The 15,695-nt window shown below is 40.9% G+C and overlaps 1 protein-coding gene across 15 annotated transcripts in view; it reads left to right on the forward strand.

Moving 5' to 3' along the window:
* Positions 1 to 1,532: 1,532 nt before the first annotated feature.
* The window catches only part of cacna1g (calcium channel, voltage-dependent, T type, alpha 1G subunit), a 301,230-nt gene continuing 287,067 nt past the window's right edge, over positions 1,533 to 15,695 (forward strand). For 11 of the 15 annotated variants that reach the window (XM_017310772.1, XM_017310773.1, XM_017310770.1 and 8 more), the window contains exon 1: positions 4,448 to 4,770. In XM_017310772.1, coding sequence (XP_017166261.1) covers positions 4,448 to 4,770 — 323 coding nt within the window. Of the gene's footprint in view, positions 1,885 to 4,437; positions 4,771 to 15,695 lie in introns of those variants that run through there. The other 4 variants (XM_008437998.2, XM_008437993.2, XM_008437999.2 and 1 more) reach the window with 1 other exon arrangement.

A 15,695-nucleotide genomic window follows, 5' to 3' on the forward strand; every position in this document is an offset into this window, starting at 1 on the left:
GTGTGTGTGTGTGTGTGTGTGTGTGTGTGTGTGTGTGTGTGTGTGTGTGTGTGTGTGTGTGTGTGTGTGTTTGAGAGAGAGAGACAGAGAGAGAGAGTCCTGTGCTCCACACGTATGGAACAAGTGAACAAATAAATCAACTTTCTTTTATTTTTCTCCACACAAAATCTGATATGGAATAATAATAGCTCGCAAAAGTCTTCAGAAGTTTAAAATTCCAGACCTAAAACTTAAAAGTTTGCCGAGGCTTTAAAATGACAGTTCACGTCCAAAATGAGTGACTTTATGCTATCGCTTCACAATTATGCACAAATAGAACCAGATGCTTGCCTCGTGCTGGCTATTTTGAGTGGCTTACAAAGAATAAGAATTTTTTTGAGCAAAAATAAATAAATWAAAAAAAAAAATCAAGCGAAACAAATTCATCACTGAATATTGCTCTTACTGAGTTTCTGAAAATCCATTCCTCTTCAGCATGAAACATAAAATCAAGTTTTACGAAGGTTTAGATTTGACTCGAGGTAATTTCGTGTTTATTAAGGAATAATAAAAAAAACAAACCCGAGACGTTTTTTTTTTCTTTAACTTTTTCCACCTTTCAGACAGTTTGAAGTTCTCGTTTTCCACGTGCGGCAACTTCTTCCCCCTCCTCAAACTTTCCCTTCGTAAATCCCTCTGCACCAATCGCGCCGCGACGCTCCTCGCATGCCGTCACTACCTCGCTTCTCATTGGCTGTCGGCGGACATTAGGATTCCAGCTGTTTCGCCCGTTCACCTCTCTCTCTCTCTCTCTCTCTCTCTCTCTCTCTCTCTCTCTCTCGCCCCTGCTCGAACTTCAAATGACAAACCCAGCCCGACCGGAGAGGAGGGAGCTCCGAGAGTCCGCGCGCTCCGATTGGCCCAGAGCCGTCCGCGCGCCGGGGTGAAGGAGGGGGGGGAGCGAGAAGTTTTGGAGAACACCCACACACCCCACCAGCACCACCACCACTCCTCCTTCTCTCTCTCTCTCTCTCTCTCTCTCTCTCTCTCCCCCATCATGATCCAGCTGTGAGAGCTTCGCGGATGGACGGAACCGAGCGGTGCAGTCTGGAGCAGACCAGCGCGAGAGCAGGAGCACCCGGTCTTTCATGTGCGCAACAGCAACAGCGGAGGAGGAGAGGAGGTGGGGGCGCGAGGCTTTCAGTGCGCAACGACTAGGATGCGCAGCAGCATCTCCATGGATCTTTTAAGAATGCATAACTGCTGAGGAACCAGCGGGCAGGGAAAACGACGTCTGGATGCGGCTGGAAGTGTTGGATTCTCTTCCCGAATGAGGAAAGCCAGCCGGGATTGGTTATTTCTCTCCTCTCTGTTTTTTGTAAAGAAGGCTTTCCCCTGCTTGTCCTGAGAAGAAGGAAGTTTGCGCACGGCGTCATTATTTTAATAAAAAGCTTTAATGGGATTTTTTTTTTTTTTTATTTGTTTGTTTTTTTTTTCTCCACATGAGACGGTCATGAGGTGTCGGTGAGAGCTCCCGGAGAGGCGTCTGCAGCAGAGCGCGGCGCGGAACGGCGCGGCGCGGCGCGGCGCGGCGCAGCACCTGGAAACTATATACGCTCCGCTTGACGCACCAAACCCACAAGAAGATAGGGTCTCCGCTTTTTTTGTTGTTGTTTTTTTTTTGGTTTGGTTTTTTCTTTTCTTTTTTTTCCTAGTCTTCCTACAACACGTTGTTCACCTTTCCTTTGTTTAATCTTTCCTTTTTTTTTTTTCTTTTTTTTTTTTTTTTTTCTTGCAAATGGAGTTTTTTTCTCCCCCAGGCTGGTGCGGACTTTACGGCTTGGACAGAAACTGATCATGTGATGACAGAGCGCGCTTTTGGCACATCTACAGAGTCCATTACAGGTAATAAAATAAAATAAAATAAAAAAAGAGAGAGGACGAATCGAGCAGTATATCTTTGCGAAAATAAATGCATTAAATCAACACATGATGATGGGAGGTTTTATTGTGAGGATGCTGCTTAAGTGTAGGAGCGGATAATACGGACTGCGGGTGATCGGTGCTTTGTTTGTGTTGAAAAGGAATGCAGCACTGTCTGAATTGACAGAGGCTCAGTAACGAGCGCAACAATATATATAAAAAAAAAACAGACAAATTAGTTCCGTTTGAACAAATGATTTTATTTGTTTATTCTCTGTAAAGTAACGGATGAAAGCAAAGTGGAACCTATAATAAGATGCAAAGATTTGCATACATATTTTGGACAGTAAAATATTATTTCTCAGCAAACCATTCTGTGGTTTAGAATTGAGGTTGTTTAAAGTATTTTTGAGGCTAATTTGCTTTTCTGCATACATGAAATCTATGTAGCAGATAGTAAAATTGGTGTTGCAAGTTGCACGCAGTTTTTTATGAGTCAGTATTATGGAAATTAAACAAACTCATTAGCTCCAAACTACAATAAAATTCTTTAAAAAAATCTTATTCAATCAAGGCCTTTGCTACATACTTGCATATGTATTTTATTAAGATATTTTTCTACCCTTATTGACTCTGTTTCTGTGCACAGTCTGCAAGTTCAGTCAAAACTGCTGCAATACCTATTCCATGCCAGCAGGCGGCAATGCCGTTAACGTTGACATTCGTAATCCTGAGCGAGGCTAATGCATGGCTAGGCTAATGATTCAGAAGAATGGACAAAAAAAATGTAACTGATGCTTTTATTCATACAGTTTGATGTTTTCTCTCAGTCATTAACTTCTTTAGCTTATATTTGAAGCTTAATGGAACATAATGAGAAAGAAATGAGACAGATGAGACAGAAGACCCACAAAAATAACTGCACTGTTGTGGTTCATCGGTGTAGAAAGAGATTACCTGTAATACTCTTTGCTTATGGAACTCATGTGGACATTAAAAATAAAAACGTAAATCTTTGCTTACAGTATAACTAGCTACTAAATTGGATTAAGTTTTTGCTAATTATTATTGTTGTATAAACTTATTTTGTTCTTGCTAAAAATAAATGACAAAGTAGAAGAAGGCATAAGATGTTGCTGAAAAGTTTTAAACTGTTGAGAACTTTTCTGAGAAGGTGGAATGTAAACCTCCTTTCTACCGTTAGAGGCTGAGCGTATTGACTCCGAGTTAGAAAGCTCAGCTTGCTAATATGGTTGCTAAAGTACCTTAGGCTGGATATAAACTTACACATTTGCTCCCGCACATTACATGTTAGAAACAGTTTTGGTTTACGTAATGGCTTCTAAAAATATATACTAAATCTTCCTCAAAATAAATTCATTTAAATGTTTTGGACTGAGTGGACACTGTACATGGAAAAATGTCGATTATTACCCAAATAAATTCCCAGTGAGAATGTAAATCATTGTTCAATATCAGATTTGGAACTAAATGTACTTGATTAAAATTGAAATAATTATAAATAAGTAAAAATATTTAATACTTTCCAAGATAATTTTTTTTATCCATGACAACCTGCATGACAGGTTGCACTATGTTAGGGAAACATGCTGTTTTAATCTTAACAATTATTGCGAAAATGATTTAGATGAGGGTCCAGACATCAAACCTGACACAAAGCTAATAACCCATCAAACGCTGAATCCAAGAGGTTGTGTGAAATGTCTAAATGCATGATGACTGCAATTTGATAAAGTTGCAGTTCTACTCAGGATTTCTCTGAGTTTGCAAGCAAATTTGACATTAGCATTAGTGCTKTTTCTAAGCCAGCTAAAGTTGTGGACAAAGTTTTATTCCTTTGTTCAAAAGCAAACTTTTTCAACCAGAAGTCTTAAAAGAAAAACCTTTTAAATGTCATACAGTGAATCCCCACCCATTTGCGGTTCAGCATTTGCAGATTTTTCTGTGGAACAGAACTTCTACTTATTCACAGAAACCCTCCTATTCGCTCATGTATTATTTTTTTTCCCCCTTGCACATTAGAATATTCAAAAGAAAATGTTGCTTGGGAAACTGAAATATGTAGGCACAATGTTACTTGATATGCTCTTGGCTGGTGCTTTCTCCACTTTGCATTCTGTCATAGTGTAATCCATAAGCATGTCAGTCTCACTGCTCTCTCCTGGACCTGCAGATGACGGAAAAACAAGAACTGTTGGCTAATTAAAGAAACATCTGCTACTAAGTTAGGTTAAAATTATTTTTAACTAATATACAATACCTTCCAAAATGTATTTTTTTAGCGTTTCTAAAATAATCTGCATTCCTTCTTTACATTCAGACTGTAAATGTATTGAAATTTCATTTCTAGTTAGACTTTAGCATTAGTTTAACAAAACTAATGCTAGCAAATTAGACTAGGTAGTGTAAGCTACCTGTGCAAATACAAAACGAAGCTATTATTATTTATTTCATAAAGTCGGCTCAGTAGGTTGAAATTTCACACATAATCGTCCACCATCTGATCACCCGCAGGAGCTGAGTGATGGCCGAGGATGGGGGAAGTGTCTCCGCGCTCCCCGACGCCAGGGGCTCAGAGGGTCGCTCCTCTCTGCCAAGGACTTTCATCCGGCTGAACGACCTGTCCGGGCTGGGAACGGGAGCCATGGAGTGTGTCGGTGGTGGCGGCGAGCTGGTGATGGAGCCGGCGTCTCCGGCGCCCGACGGGATCTCTGTGACCGGGGACGAGGGTTCCACGCACGGCGGCGGGGAGAGCCTGCCCTACCCCACGCTGGCCCCCGTGGTCTTCTTCTACCTGAAACAAACCACGCGCCCCCGGAGCTGGTGTCTCAAAATGGTCTGCAACCCATATCCTTTTTTTTGTTTTAAATTTAGAACAAAAGATCCAAGTCTGCTCAGTCACACCTGCGGAAGGTAAGAAACTTCTTCTCAACTTGGTTCCATCACTTCTAAAGTGATGGAACCACCAGCGGAGTGTGTGTGATTGTGTGTGTGCTCTGCCTGGAGTTGTGGTCAGCGTGGGGTAGATGGGTTTTTTGGAGCTGCAGTCTTGCTCATATGTAATAGGATGCGGGCCCCTGGGGCACAAACCAGTTTTGGGACACTTTTTTTTTTTTTTTTTTTATGTTTTCAAGTCATAATAGATTTTGACTACAAACTGTTTTTTGCCTCTGTTTACACGACGATGCCATTTCTCCAAAATTTTTCTTGCTTGTTGTTGCTAATGAGAATAAACTGCAGGTCTTTTCGATTAGACTTTGTGATAATCCATTCCAATAACGGAGTTAAACAAAATGGGGGGGGGGAAATGAGGGTATAAACTGACTAAAGGGTGAACTGAGCTGAAGTTCCAGAAATGTCTGATTCCATGAAAACAGACCAACAAACTTTCAATGAGACTACAAAGGTTATATCAGCTATGCTAGGTGCTTAACATACACATGAAACATGCTAGCGTTTCCTTTTGTTGTTCTGAGGATCAAGGGTTATGTTAGCAATAAGACACTATTGTTTCAAAATATTGTGTTGGTTCACAAATAGCCTCATATGTGATGTGGGATAGTGCTTTACTGGAAATATATATATTTATAAAGAAAAAACAGCTTTTGCAAATCACCCATTTATTAAAATCAGTAAATCCCTGTTTTGAGCTGCCGAAACTTTGGGATCCCAAATGTCCCATTGCCAAAGCCCCAGTCAGCTCAGGTCTAATGTGTGCACACACCTCGGCCCTCCGGTCATGCTCTCCAGTGCTGCTGCTCCTCAGAACCTCCAACTGATTACTCTTAACGAGTGTCAGGGAAGAAAACCCTCTGACTTCCTGTGACAGTTCCTGCAGCGCGCGGCTGTTATAATTAGATCACTGATACCTGCCCCGCTTGTTTATTGAGCCTTTCCTTGGGGTTAATAGCAACCATCGAAGACACACAGGCTTATTGAATCGTTTCTGCTGCCAAGGTGTATTATTGATTCATACGTGTACAGCTCTGCAAAGAAGAAAGAGATTGTTTTTCTTTGTTCATAGTTGGAAACTAAGATAATTCACGTATATACATTTATAGTGAATTAAATATCCAGAAAATACTCACATTTTCTAACCCAGAATCCTTTCACATAAAGAATTAGTGCCGTTTCCCCTCTGTGTTGTATTAGCGACTATGAATAAGCAACACAGTCACAGCTGGTTTGACTTTTGCAATTTGTTGCCATACGTTTAGCGCTATATGCATTTACAAGACAAGGCATAAGCATAAGGGAGTTGTAGATCCTTCAATATCCTTTTAGCTACAGAGCTAATACATATGAACTAAGGGGAAAAAAAAGGAGCACAACAGACTAATGAACCTAGTTTTGCTAACTCTGTAGTTTTGCTAGTGTGTAAAACATTGCTATAGAATTTTTGAAATTCAGTAGCAAAAATACTTGGTGTAATTCATCTAGACTTACCTTTAACAGTATGCTGCTCCTGTGCAGAGGCAGGTTTGTGCCACATGTGCACATGAGAGATTGACATGTGTCCCAAAAAACAACAAAAAAAGAAATAAAATAACACTGGAATCTTTTTCATACAATTGTGGAATTAAAAAAAAAAAACTTTTTTAACCCTTTTTATTTGCATTTTAGCACCATTACTATGATTGGCAAAAGCAGCTGCTGTTTATGTTTTTGCTACCTTTTAAATACTGATATATTGTGTCAAAGTTTTCCTGTTGAGTGCAAACTATACACTATAAACTGTTGTGGTATAATTTCTTTGAAAAAAAAAAGGTGATATTTACACAAATGTAAAATATAAGCATATAACATGATCCAGTGACACATAAAGGCATCCTTCTGCTACTAAAATGATAATATTTGATTTGGATTTCTAGAAAAGTGTAGTATCATTATTTTATCCAGCTGACAATGTGCAGCAACAGGTGGGGGAAGGTTAGGCCTCTTACTTTCTTTTCCGTACAGCAAACTACAGTCATTTTCTCTCATTAAACTGACTATGATAAATGTTAGTGGCTAAAAAAAGTGGGTGTTTAAAAATACGCTATTCCTGCATAGCAGTAACCGTCCCAGTAACCTTGAGCATTTATAAATTCTACATATCCTGCGCAGGTATTGCTTGAAAGGTTATCTATATTTCAGTCGACCTTCCTGAAGAAGGTTGTGCAGATGAACACAATGGAGAACCACTTCTTCTGGATCAGTTGATAGACCTTTCAGCCACAGCTGGAGGAGGGTCCAGTCGTTGGATGATGTTGGTATCTGGTCCAAAGTCCATATTGGATCAAATCAGTTGCCACTGCTTGGTTGATGATTCTTCGTTCTGAAGGTTTCAGACAGCAGCCTTGTTGTCCCTCAGATTACCTCTGTTCGTCTCGTTCCTGTCTGCCTCCCTCCCACACTTCCGCTGTCCTGCCCATACATCCATCACTTCACACATCCATCCCATCCCCTCTGCCTTGTCTCCTGCTTTACATCTCACCGTCTTCCCTCCCGCCCCCCGCTCGTCTTTCCTCATTTGTCACTGCTTTAATTGAGACACAGTCAAACTGTCCTCCTCCTCAAATTCCTCCAGGAACGTTGTCCACAACGCTGACGTTCGCACTTGATACTCTCACTCCCAGACTTCATTTCCCTTCCCTTGCCCTCTCCACTCATCCCCCCGCACCCTCTTCTTTGTGATCTGGCTCAGTCTGGCACTGATCACAGCTGATTTCCATGTCTGCAAATGTCAAATCTTTAAAGGTCTTACATGAGAGCCCAGTGGCCTCCGCAGGGAGTAGAGGCAATCTATGATACTATTATCCAAGTCTGGGATTCTCAAACATTTAATTTGTTGGTGCAGCCTTCCCACAGAGAGCCCTGTGTATGGACCGTACAATGCAGTCTTATTAAGAATATAGATTACTTCAGATTTGGGTTTTTAGTCACATTACTTAGAAATTATGGGTTTTTAACTCCAAGAGATTTCTACTGAAACCTGTCATGTGAATGTATCTTTACAGTTTGTGCAGTTGCTAAAGTTGTCCCCAGGTCAGTTACCACTTCAACATAATGTTTGATAAAGACATGAAATATTGTCTTAATTAGCTAGATAATAAATGCATGAGGGGATAACTAAACCTTTCTTGACTCTGTCAGGTTTGGATGAATTTCAATGGCACCCTGCTTGACCAACTCCCCTTCCTGTACTCCTACCAATCTACCAGTTTTGGTATATCTTAAGCCTGGTTTCTGGAAGTTTCTTCCTGCTAAAAGGTAGTTGAGTCTCTCCAGTGTCACCTTGTGCTTGTTCCTGTTGAGTGATTGTTGCAATGATTCGAAGCAGTTTGCTGCGATTTCTTGGACAGCTTTTTACCATTAGACATAAAACGATTAGCCTTGTAAAAACCAGCCCATTGTTCTACGCTTTGCTTTGTACGCAGGATCTGGACCCTTGGCTATTGAGAAATGATTGCTTTATGGAGGCGTGGACTTTGAAGTTTGAAACGACTTGATCTGATTTTACCCTGTCGCTAACGTTTGGCAGTAACATGTGTAGTGCATCTACTCGAAGCTTGCTGGAAATTTAGTACACTGTAAACAACCCCGTGAGGAATACTGTCATAACATCTTTCCCAACACTAAAATGTCTTAAGCATTTCTTTGCTTTGGTTGTAATTGCTCAACATTTGGAAGCGTGGCCTACAGGGACTGAATAATTCCGTCCACTTTCTCTGGTGCCATTTCCAAAAAGCAACCTTAGGTAGACTATTTATTTGTTCTGAATCTGAAAATATGATTGCACTGGACTTTACTGGAATGAATGAGAACCTTGTAGTAGACTAGTGAACCTGTCTAAGGCATTGCTTTGCCTATTGACAGCTAGAGTTGAATGGATTGTGACTCTTGGGATTATTTATGACTGGACATAAATCTAACCTCTTGTAAAGAGTCTTGTTTTCTCTCATAATTTGATTCTATAATATAATTTAGTTTCTTCTCATTTAGTTTTATGATTGCTTTACCTCCGTTGCTGCAAACAAAGCCATCTCATCCCCTTCTAAGATAAACCTAAGAAACTGATTAGTACATTTCGACTCTACAGTGATTTCCAGATAAGCCTCGCTATTTCCATAAAATGTCTTGAAACCGATTCAATATTTTGAGCAACTGATCAGGATCCAGTACCGTGGTCCTCCTCACGTCCTTGGTTGTTGGGGTGCCTCCCACTCAGAAGTCACAGAAGGGACTGTTTATTACTTCTGGTCCGGGACCACCTTGGAAGCTCCCACAATTAACTGGAGAGTGTCTCAGAGAGAGATGGGAGTCTGTGTCTTGTTTACTCCTGCTGTTGCAGTCCTCTGACGTTTTGAAAACCAGTCCTTTTGAGGACCAAACCTGGTCCCGATTGAGTTGCACCGTCAGTTTTGGGTCCTTGGTCAGGTTGAGGGCTAAGGTGTGTATTGAGTTTCAGTTTGAGTTGCAGAGTAAAAAGAAATTAATATGATTCCCTAATAAGGCCAGAAATACAAACTTGTGTTTGCTCTGGTGTTCCTTGCATTGACGCTTCGCCTCTTCCAGTTTGGCCTTTAATGCCTTTCTTTGCTGATTTAGGAAAAGGTCGTTGATTTTATAACTCGTAACGCTGATCGATGGATCTCTCTTGAGTCTGCACAAACTTGAATGTTTGTGCACCCTGGTCTGTTTGCGAACCAACGCTTTGTATCCAAGAGAGCAAATACACGCAGCCTCAGCTATATTTTTAACTCTTCCCCACTTGATCCGTGGACCTTTGCTGCCTCTGCTTCTCTCGGCGCTCTCTGCTTCAAGAATTAATCCTGCAGTAGTCGCTCGCCCCCCAGCTATAAATACATCCGCAGCACACCAGCAGCAGCAGCCAGTTCTGATGCACAGAGAGGGCTTCCTCTGTCTGTAGCTCTAGACCAACAGCACAGGAAAGCCCCTCTGATTTCAGGCTTTAGAGTCTATTCTAAACAGGCATATCCTCGGTAAGCCCTCGGCTTGAGCCGGTCCGCTGTCTTTCTCAACAGTCTGAAGTAATTAAGACCCCTCGATGCTTGGTGAGGTATTTAGAGTCTAATTGAAGACCCCCGGGGGTGCGCGCTTTGAGTGATGTTTTGCCCAACACGTTGCCTGTGTGCTGGTTTTGCCAACGATTCCTGCAGAATCTGTGGATGATAAAGAGAGCGAGAGCGAGGTTGTGTAACCAGCTCTTTTCTCACATACACAGGCATACACTCAAACACACACACACACTTCCACAGGACTCCCGTAGGTGTCTCCTCACTGGCGGGGAACTGGATGTCGTGCCAAGACGGAGGAGGAGGAGGGGACTTTGGCAACAAGTCCTGTGCTCTGTATCCTTTCGCTCACAGTGATCCAAGCCGAAGATTACACAGCACACAACAGAGAGGGAGGACACCTGGCCATGGGAGGTGTTTGTCGTCACGTTAAAGTCTAACTCCCAAGGGTGTGGGTCAATTTGAGTTAAATTTGCTCCTGGCTTTGTTTTTCAATTGGTTCTAATTCACTCTCTTTTGTGCTGAACATTGCAAAACCATTCATACCATACATTTTTACATGTCAAACACATAACTCACTGCACTTCACTAAGGGTGCATTCACACCAGCCCTGCTTCATCCACTTTAATCAAACTAGTTTCTTTGCATAGAAAGTCCGGTTTATTCGGGGAGGTATGAACGCACAATCGCACTCTGACAGAAGAGTGAACTCTTGTCCGCCTACAAAGTGAACTCTGATGTGGTTCATATGCATGTGAATGTCTAGCAGACAGGAGTGCGCTCCAAAATCAGGAAGGCAACTATAGTTCAGTGAATTCTGGGTAAATACAACCAAAACAAATGTGTGAGTCTAGAGCTAGTGAGAGGAATGGCTCCTGGTCTTTTACCAAAGACTAGAGAAATCCTACAACCGCTAAAGTCTGATGCCACTCCATTGTTGTTTACATTTTAAGAAGAAGAAAGTTGCACTCACTGTCTTGTTCAGAGGTTTTTGTGTTGCTTCCTTCGACAACTCTTGATTCAGCACCACCACAGACGAGGAAGGGGACAGGTTTTTCAAAGGGTTTGGTTCGTTTGACACAGTACTGTGTGAAAGTGTGTTCCCCAATCTACCGAACCACCAGGTGTGACACACCCGATGGCATGATGTTGTCACCGCTGTGTGTAGGGTTAGCTTTCTTCATGTTTCCTGCTCCACCACACCTGATGCTAATGATTCTTCAACAAGTCATTAAACTCTACAGACACTTGCTAGTGACCAGTTCATTTAAATCATTTGAACTTTAGCAGTGAGACATGTAACAGGACATTTGGGTGGGGGATCATTGCTCTACATGGCAAAAGTTTTCCCTGAGAAAGAAATTTTTCTTCCACTTCTCAATTATGCACTACTTTCTGTCGTTCTATTGTGTGAAATGTCTTGAGTGTGAAAATAGGAATGGAAACCTTTGCTGTGTACTGTATATCTGCAAAGCAGAGGCTCATGTTGCTCTGCAGCTCAAGGCTCTGCTGTGGCTTTCAGGTAATGAAGGTTGAAGCAAACACTTACTTAATCAGCATAATATGTTTTCTGGCCCTCCCCTCATCTTTTCTTGCCTCTTAACCCGTTACCATTTTTTCTTTCTTTCTTCCTCTGGAAAAAGAGCCAAGAGGTGTGTATTTGTGTGTGTGTGTGTGTGCGTGTGTGGCGTCTTTGACAGCCTCCAAACCGAGTGAAGGAGGAAGAACAAGGAGAAAGAGAGAAAAAAGAGCAGGAGCGAGGGGGAAAGAAAAAAGGGAGAAAATAGGCTCAGTTGGAGAGCCGAGTGGGATTTCAGAGAGCATTTTTAAGACTTGAGAAAGCAGGAGTTTACTCGCCAAAAACTTTACTTTCACAGTCTCCCTCTGTGCTGCTGCTGCTGCTGCTGCGTCCCGTAGCCCCTCTCTCAGCTCCTCGGAGACTTTTAAAACCTCATCGAGTTTGATCTCGGTTTTTAATTCTGAACTTCTCTCAACGTAGGTGAAGGGTGACGGGGCTGCGTTTAAGGAGCTTCAAACCGTGTGTAGGTTTTCCAGATTCCCTCGGTGAAGTATGTTTCTGCTTTAACTGGCCAAGAGGCTCAGATGAGCTCTGCTTATGTACCCAAAAGGTTTTGACCAAGAGGTCATCTAGTCAAGTCTACTGAGACTGTTTTTAGTAATTTCAGTCGTGAGTCCGTGTTTCTCTCCAGGTGATGTGACTTGCGTGTGCGAGTTGCTTGCAAACGTTTTCAAACCATTTCACATTTTGTCATATTACATGCACAAGGTACACTTTATTTTGTTGGGAGATCGTAGGAGACATGGACACATAGCAGTGCGCAATTGTAAAATGTGTGGAAAGTGAGACATGGGTTTTGTCCCTGTGGTACTGTTGGCATACCCTGCTTAGGGTTATGACTGATTACAGTTGAGCCAAAAATCCCCTAAGACTTCAAATTTTAAATCATAAAGCACTATATGTCTTCTGGACTAGCAACCCGTGTAGGGCACACCACACCTCTCGCCCAATGACTGCTGGAAAAAGGGACTGGTGAAATTGAATGGATGGGTGTTTCTCAGAAGGTTTTTTGGGATGGATGTTTCTCAGAAGGTTTTTTGGGATGGATGTTTCTCAGAAGGTTTTTTGGGATGGATGTTTCTCAGAAGGTTTTTTGGTCGCCCAGACAGAGTTCAAAGAGGAGTCCAAAGATTAGGGGGATGGCAAAGAGCCCCCCCAATCTCAAAGACTGGTGGAAACATTCAAAAGGTTTGTCGTAATTATAATAACGGTACAATTGCTGCAATTCCAATAAATATGTAATTTTAGACATTGTATTTTTAATAAAGCATAAGACTAGAACTCTTTTTCCATTCTTTGGAGTGAACGTCTAGAAAACTTGCACAATTGCTGAAACACTTTCCTTAAATCAAGGCTGAAACCTCATTTGTTTGGAGTTGCCTTTGATTATTCATTACTAGAACGTTTATCATTCTAGTCTGAACTGGAACTTTCCACTACTTCTCTTTATTTTTGCCGCTGCAATGTAATGTTTATTTTGGGCTTTACAAATGAACTTAACTTGACTTTGATTATCATTTGTATCTAGCGCTATACATACAGCATAAAAAATGCCATCAGTACATACTCAGTTTCATTACGACTCAGCATGATGCAACTCAACTGTTACTAGTTCCTAATTCTTTGTAATTAATAGAAGAGGTTAACAATATTTAATGTTTCAAATTACAAATATTTTTCCCAGCTCCAGGTTTCCTATCAGACCAATTGGGTGCATACTACAACCCAACTGGATTGGTTAAAATCAATTGGGTGTGTAAACCAGCTGGGTGTTCACAGCCTCACTCAGAGAGGCTGTGAACAACTGGTGTCCTTTTGGATCTGCTGTGAGATGCTATAATTCATAAGAGGTCTTCCAAGGACTAAAACGTTTTATATCACTCTGACGGAAAGTCTCCAGAAGTGCAGTTTTGAGAAGAGCTCATTCTCTCAGGCTCCACCTCGTACTTCAATCTTCCTTTTTTATGTTCCTAAAATGGAAGGAACGAAAGGCAAAATGCACTTTCTATCAATCTTCGCCGGTTTGATCCTTCTACTCCTTCATTAGAAATGTCTGATCCATCTAAACAGAATCAAAAGTCAGCTCATAAAAGAAGTTTGGCCCTAAAATGACTTGAATTCAGCCAAAACCAAAGCTAATAACTCAGTCCATGTATGATGCCTCCAAAATTGGCTCAGGCACAGTCCTCCTAGTCCAAAACCCATATGCATTAAAACTCTGTGTACTTTTATGACTAAAACGATGTACGCACAAGGAGAAATGTTCATTTCCCTTTTTTTTTCCACCAGATTTATGAAAATGTTTATAGATGTATCAATGAATCTGATTTGCCGTCCTTTGACGATGAACAGGCAACATTTAAGCCAACAGAGACAGAAACCTTTTTCTCCACTATAAATCATATCTGGTTAAAACTTGTTCTAACAATATCTTTTTCATGCTATAATTCTGTTCTACAATATATTTTTCAGTTTTGAAAATGACAAATGCAAATATATTATACAGTAGCAAACTGTGCACGCAGGATTTTATGTGATGTTGGACTGGGGAAAAATGTACTGTAATGACATCATAATGTTAAAATGTAAAGAAACTTTACATTTTAAAGTATCTTTAAAATGTAAAGAAACGTACATTTTAAAGAAATGTAAGTTTCTTTAACTTACATTTCTTTAAAATGTGCAGAAGTTCCAATTATGTTGGAACTTCTGCACAGTTCCAACATAATTTAAGTGTTGAACATCATATTGTTTGATCTGTTAGATCCTGGGAATAGTAACCTGCCTCCATGCCACTTTGCACGGTTACTAAGATGGAAACTAAGTGGCAGGACTACGTCTTACATAACTGCAGACCAAGCAGCTCTAATGAGCGCAGTCCAACTACTGCTGGAGCTGGTCGTTATGGAGGCGTGTGAGGAGGTGTAGGGCTTTGTTGTTGCGGTTGGAAGTCTTTGTTGCATTCAGCTCTTAGTGTTATTTGCAAGGGATTTGTTTAGATTATTGTCAATGTGGATCTAGTCCCAGCAGGGCCTCCTGACAAGAGGTTCTTAATAACATTCCTGTGAAATGTTGATCTTAATTATTAGGATCATGTTTTGATACATTAAACTTTAAGCCCTATTCTTGTACTTTTAAGTGAAAGATAACTAGATAAATAGCTCTCAAAATGATGATTTTATTGACGAAGGCTAAATGCTAAAAAGCTATCTGACCAACTAAGTCCTATTTGAAAGTCTTAAAAAGGCAATGTTATGTAAAATTGACTTTTTTAAGCTTTACATCATGCTATGGTGTTATTCTCTCATCAAAAACATACCTGGAGTGTTGCCTTGATTCTTTCATGCATGTTTGAGAAATCCTTTGAACTCCATGGCAACCATTCATTCTCCTCCAGGTTCCAAGCTTCTACCTCACAGAGCAGCATTCTCCCGCAGCGCCTCCATTCAGCTCCTTCAGACTAGCCAGCAGCAATTAGCAAACACCTGGTGGAACTGCACATCTGCTGAGCTCTTATAGTAGCAACTTCTCAATGGAACGCTGGTAAAAACGTTGTTAAAGGGTGATGACCTCTTCAAGACAGAGCTTCAGAAAGAGTTTCTTAAAGAGACAAAAGTCCAATTTCAAGGCGTTAGATTACAAAGTAAAATTTATTTCACTTCATTTGTCATATACTGCATTTTTATAACTGATGGTAATATAGTTACTTGATTTTGCCATAAAATGACACTGTATTCCTGGACAATGCAAAATGTTGCATGTTTAAATCATGAATTAGCTTCAATTGGTTACCTTCTTGGTAAATTTGCAGTATCTACACACAGAGGAGACACCTTTAAGTTCAGACTTTAATTTGAATGAGATGCTGAATACTGGTGATGCTTTCTAACCTTGCAACGTAACTGACCCATTATAAAAAAAAACCCAGAAGAAATCTGTTAGTGAGCAACCACTATTTTATGACACTAGCATATATAGTCAACATGAATATATGGGCAGAGAGATGTTTTTAAAGTAAACTGTGGAACTTGAAGTATGTGGTGCTGAAATGACTCCAGACACTGATAGAGAAGCGTCAACAAACTGTATGTGTGAGGGTTAGTCATTCATCCTCGCCGAAAGTGCAAATTACTCATGAGTAAGAGAAGTGACAATTGGAAAGAGTTGCCAAGAG

Source organism: Poecilia reticulata, linkage group LG19 (genome assembly GCF_000633615.1).
Source record: "Poecilia reticulata strain Guanapo linkage group LG19, Guppy_female_1.0+MT, whole genome shotgun sequence".
In the NCBI taxonomy this organism is placed as follows: Eukaryota; Metazoa; Chordata; class Actinopteri; order Cyprinodontiformes; family Poeciliidae; genus Poecilia; species Poecilia reticulata.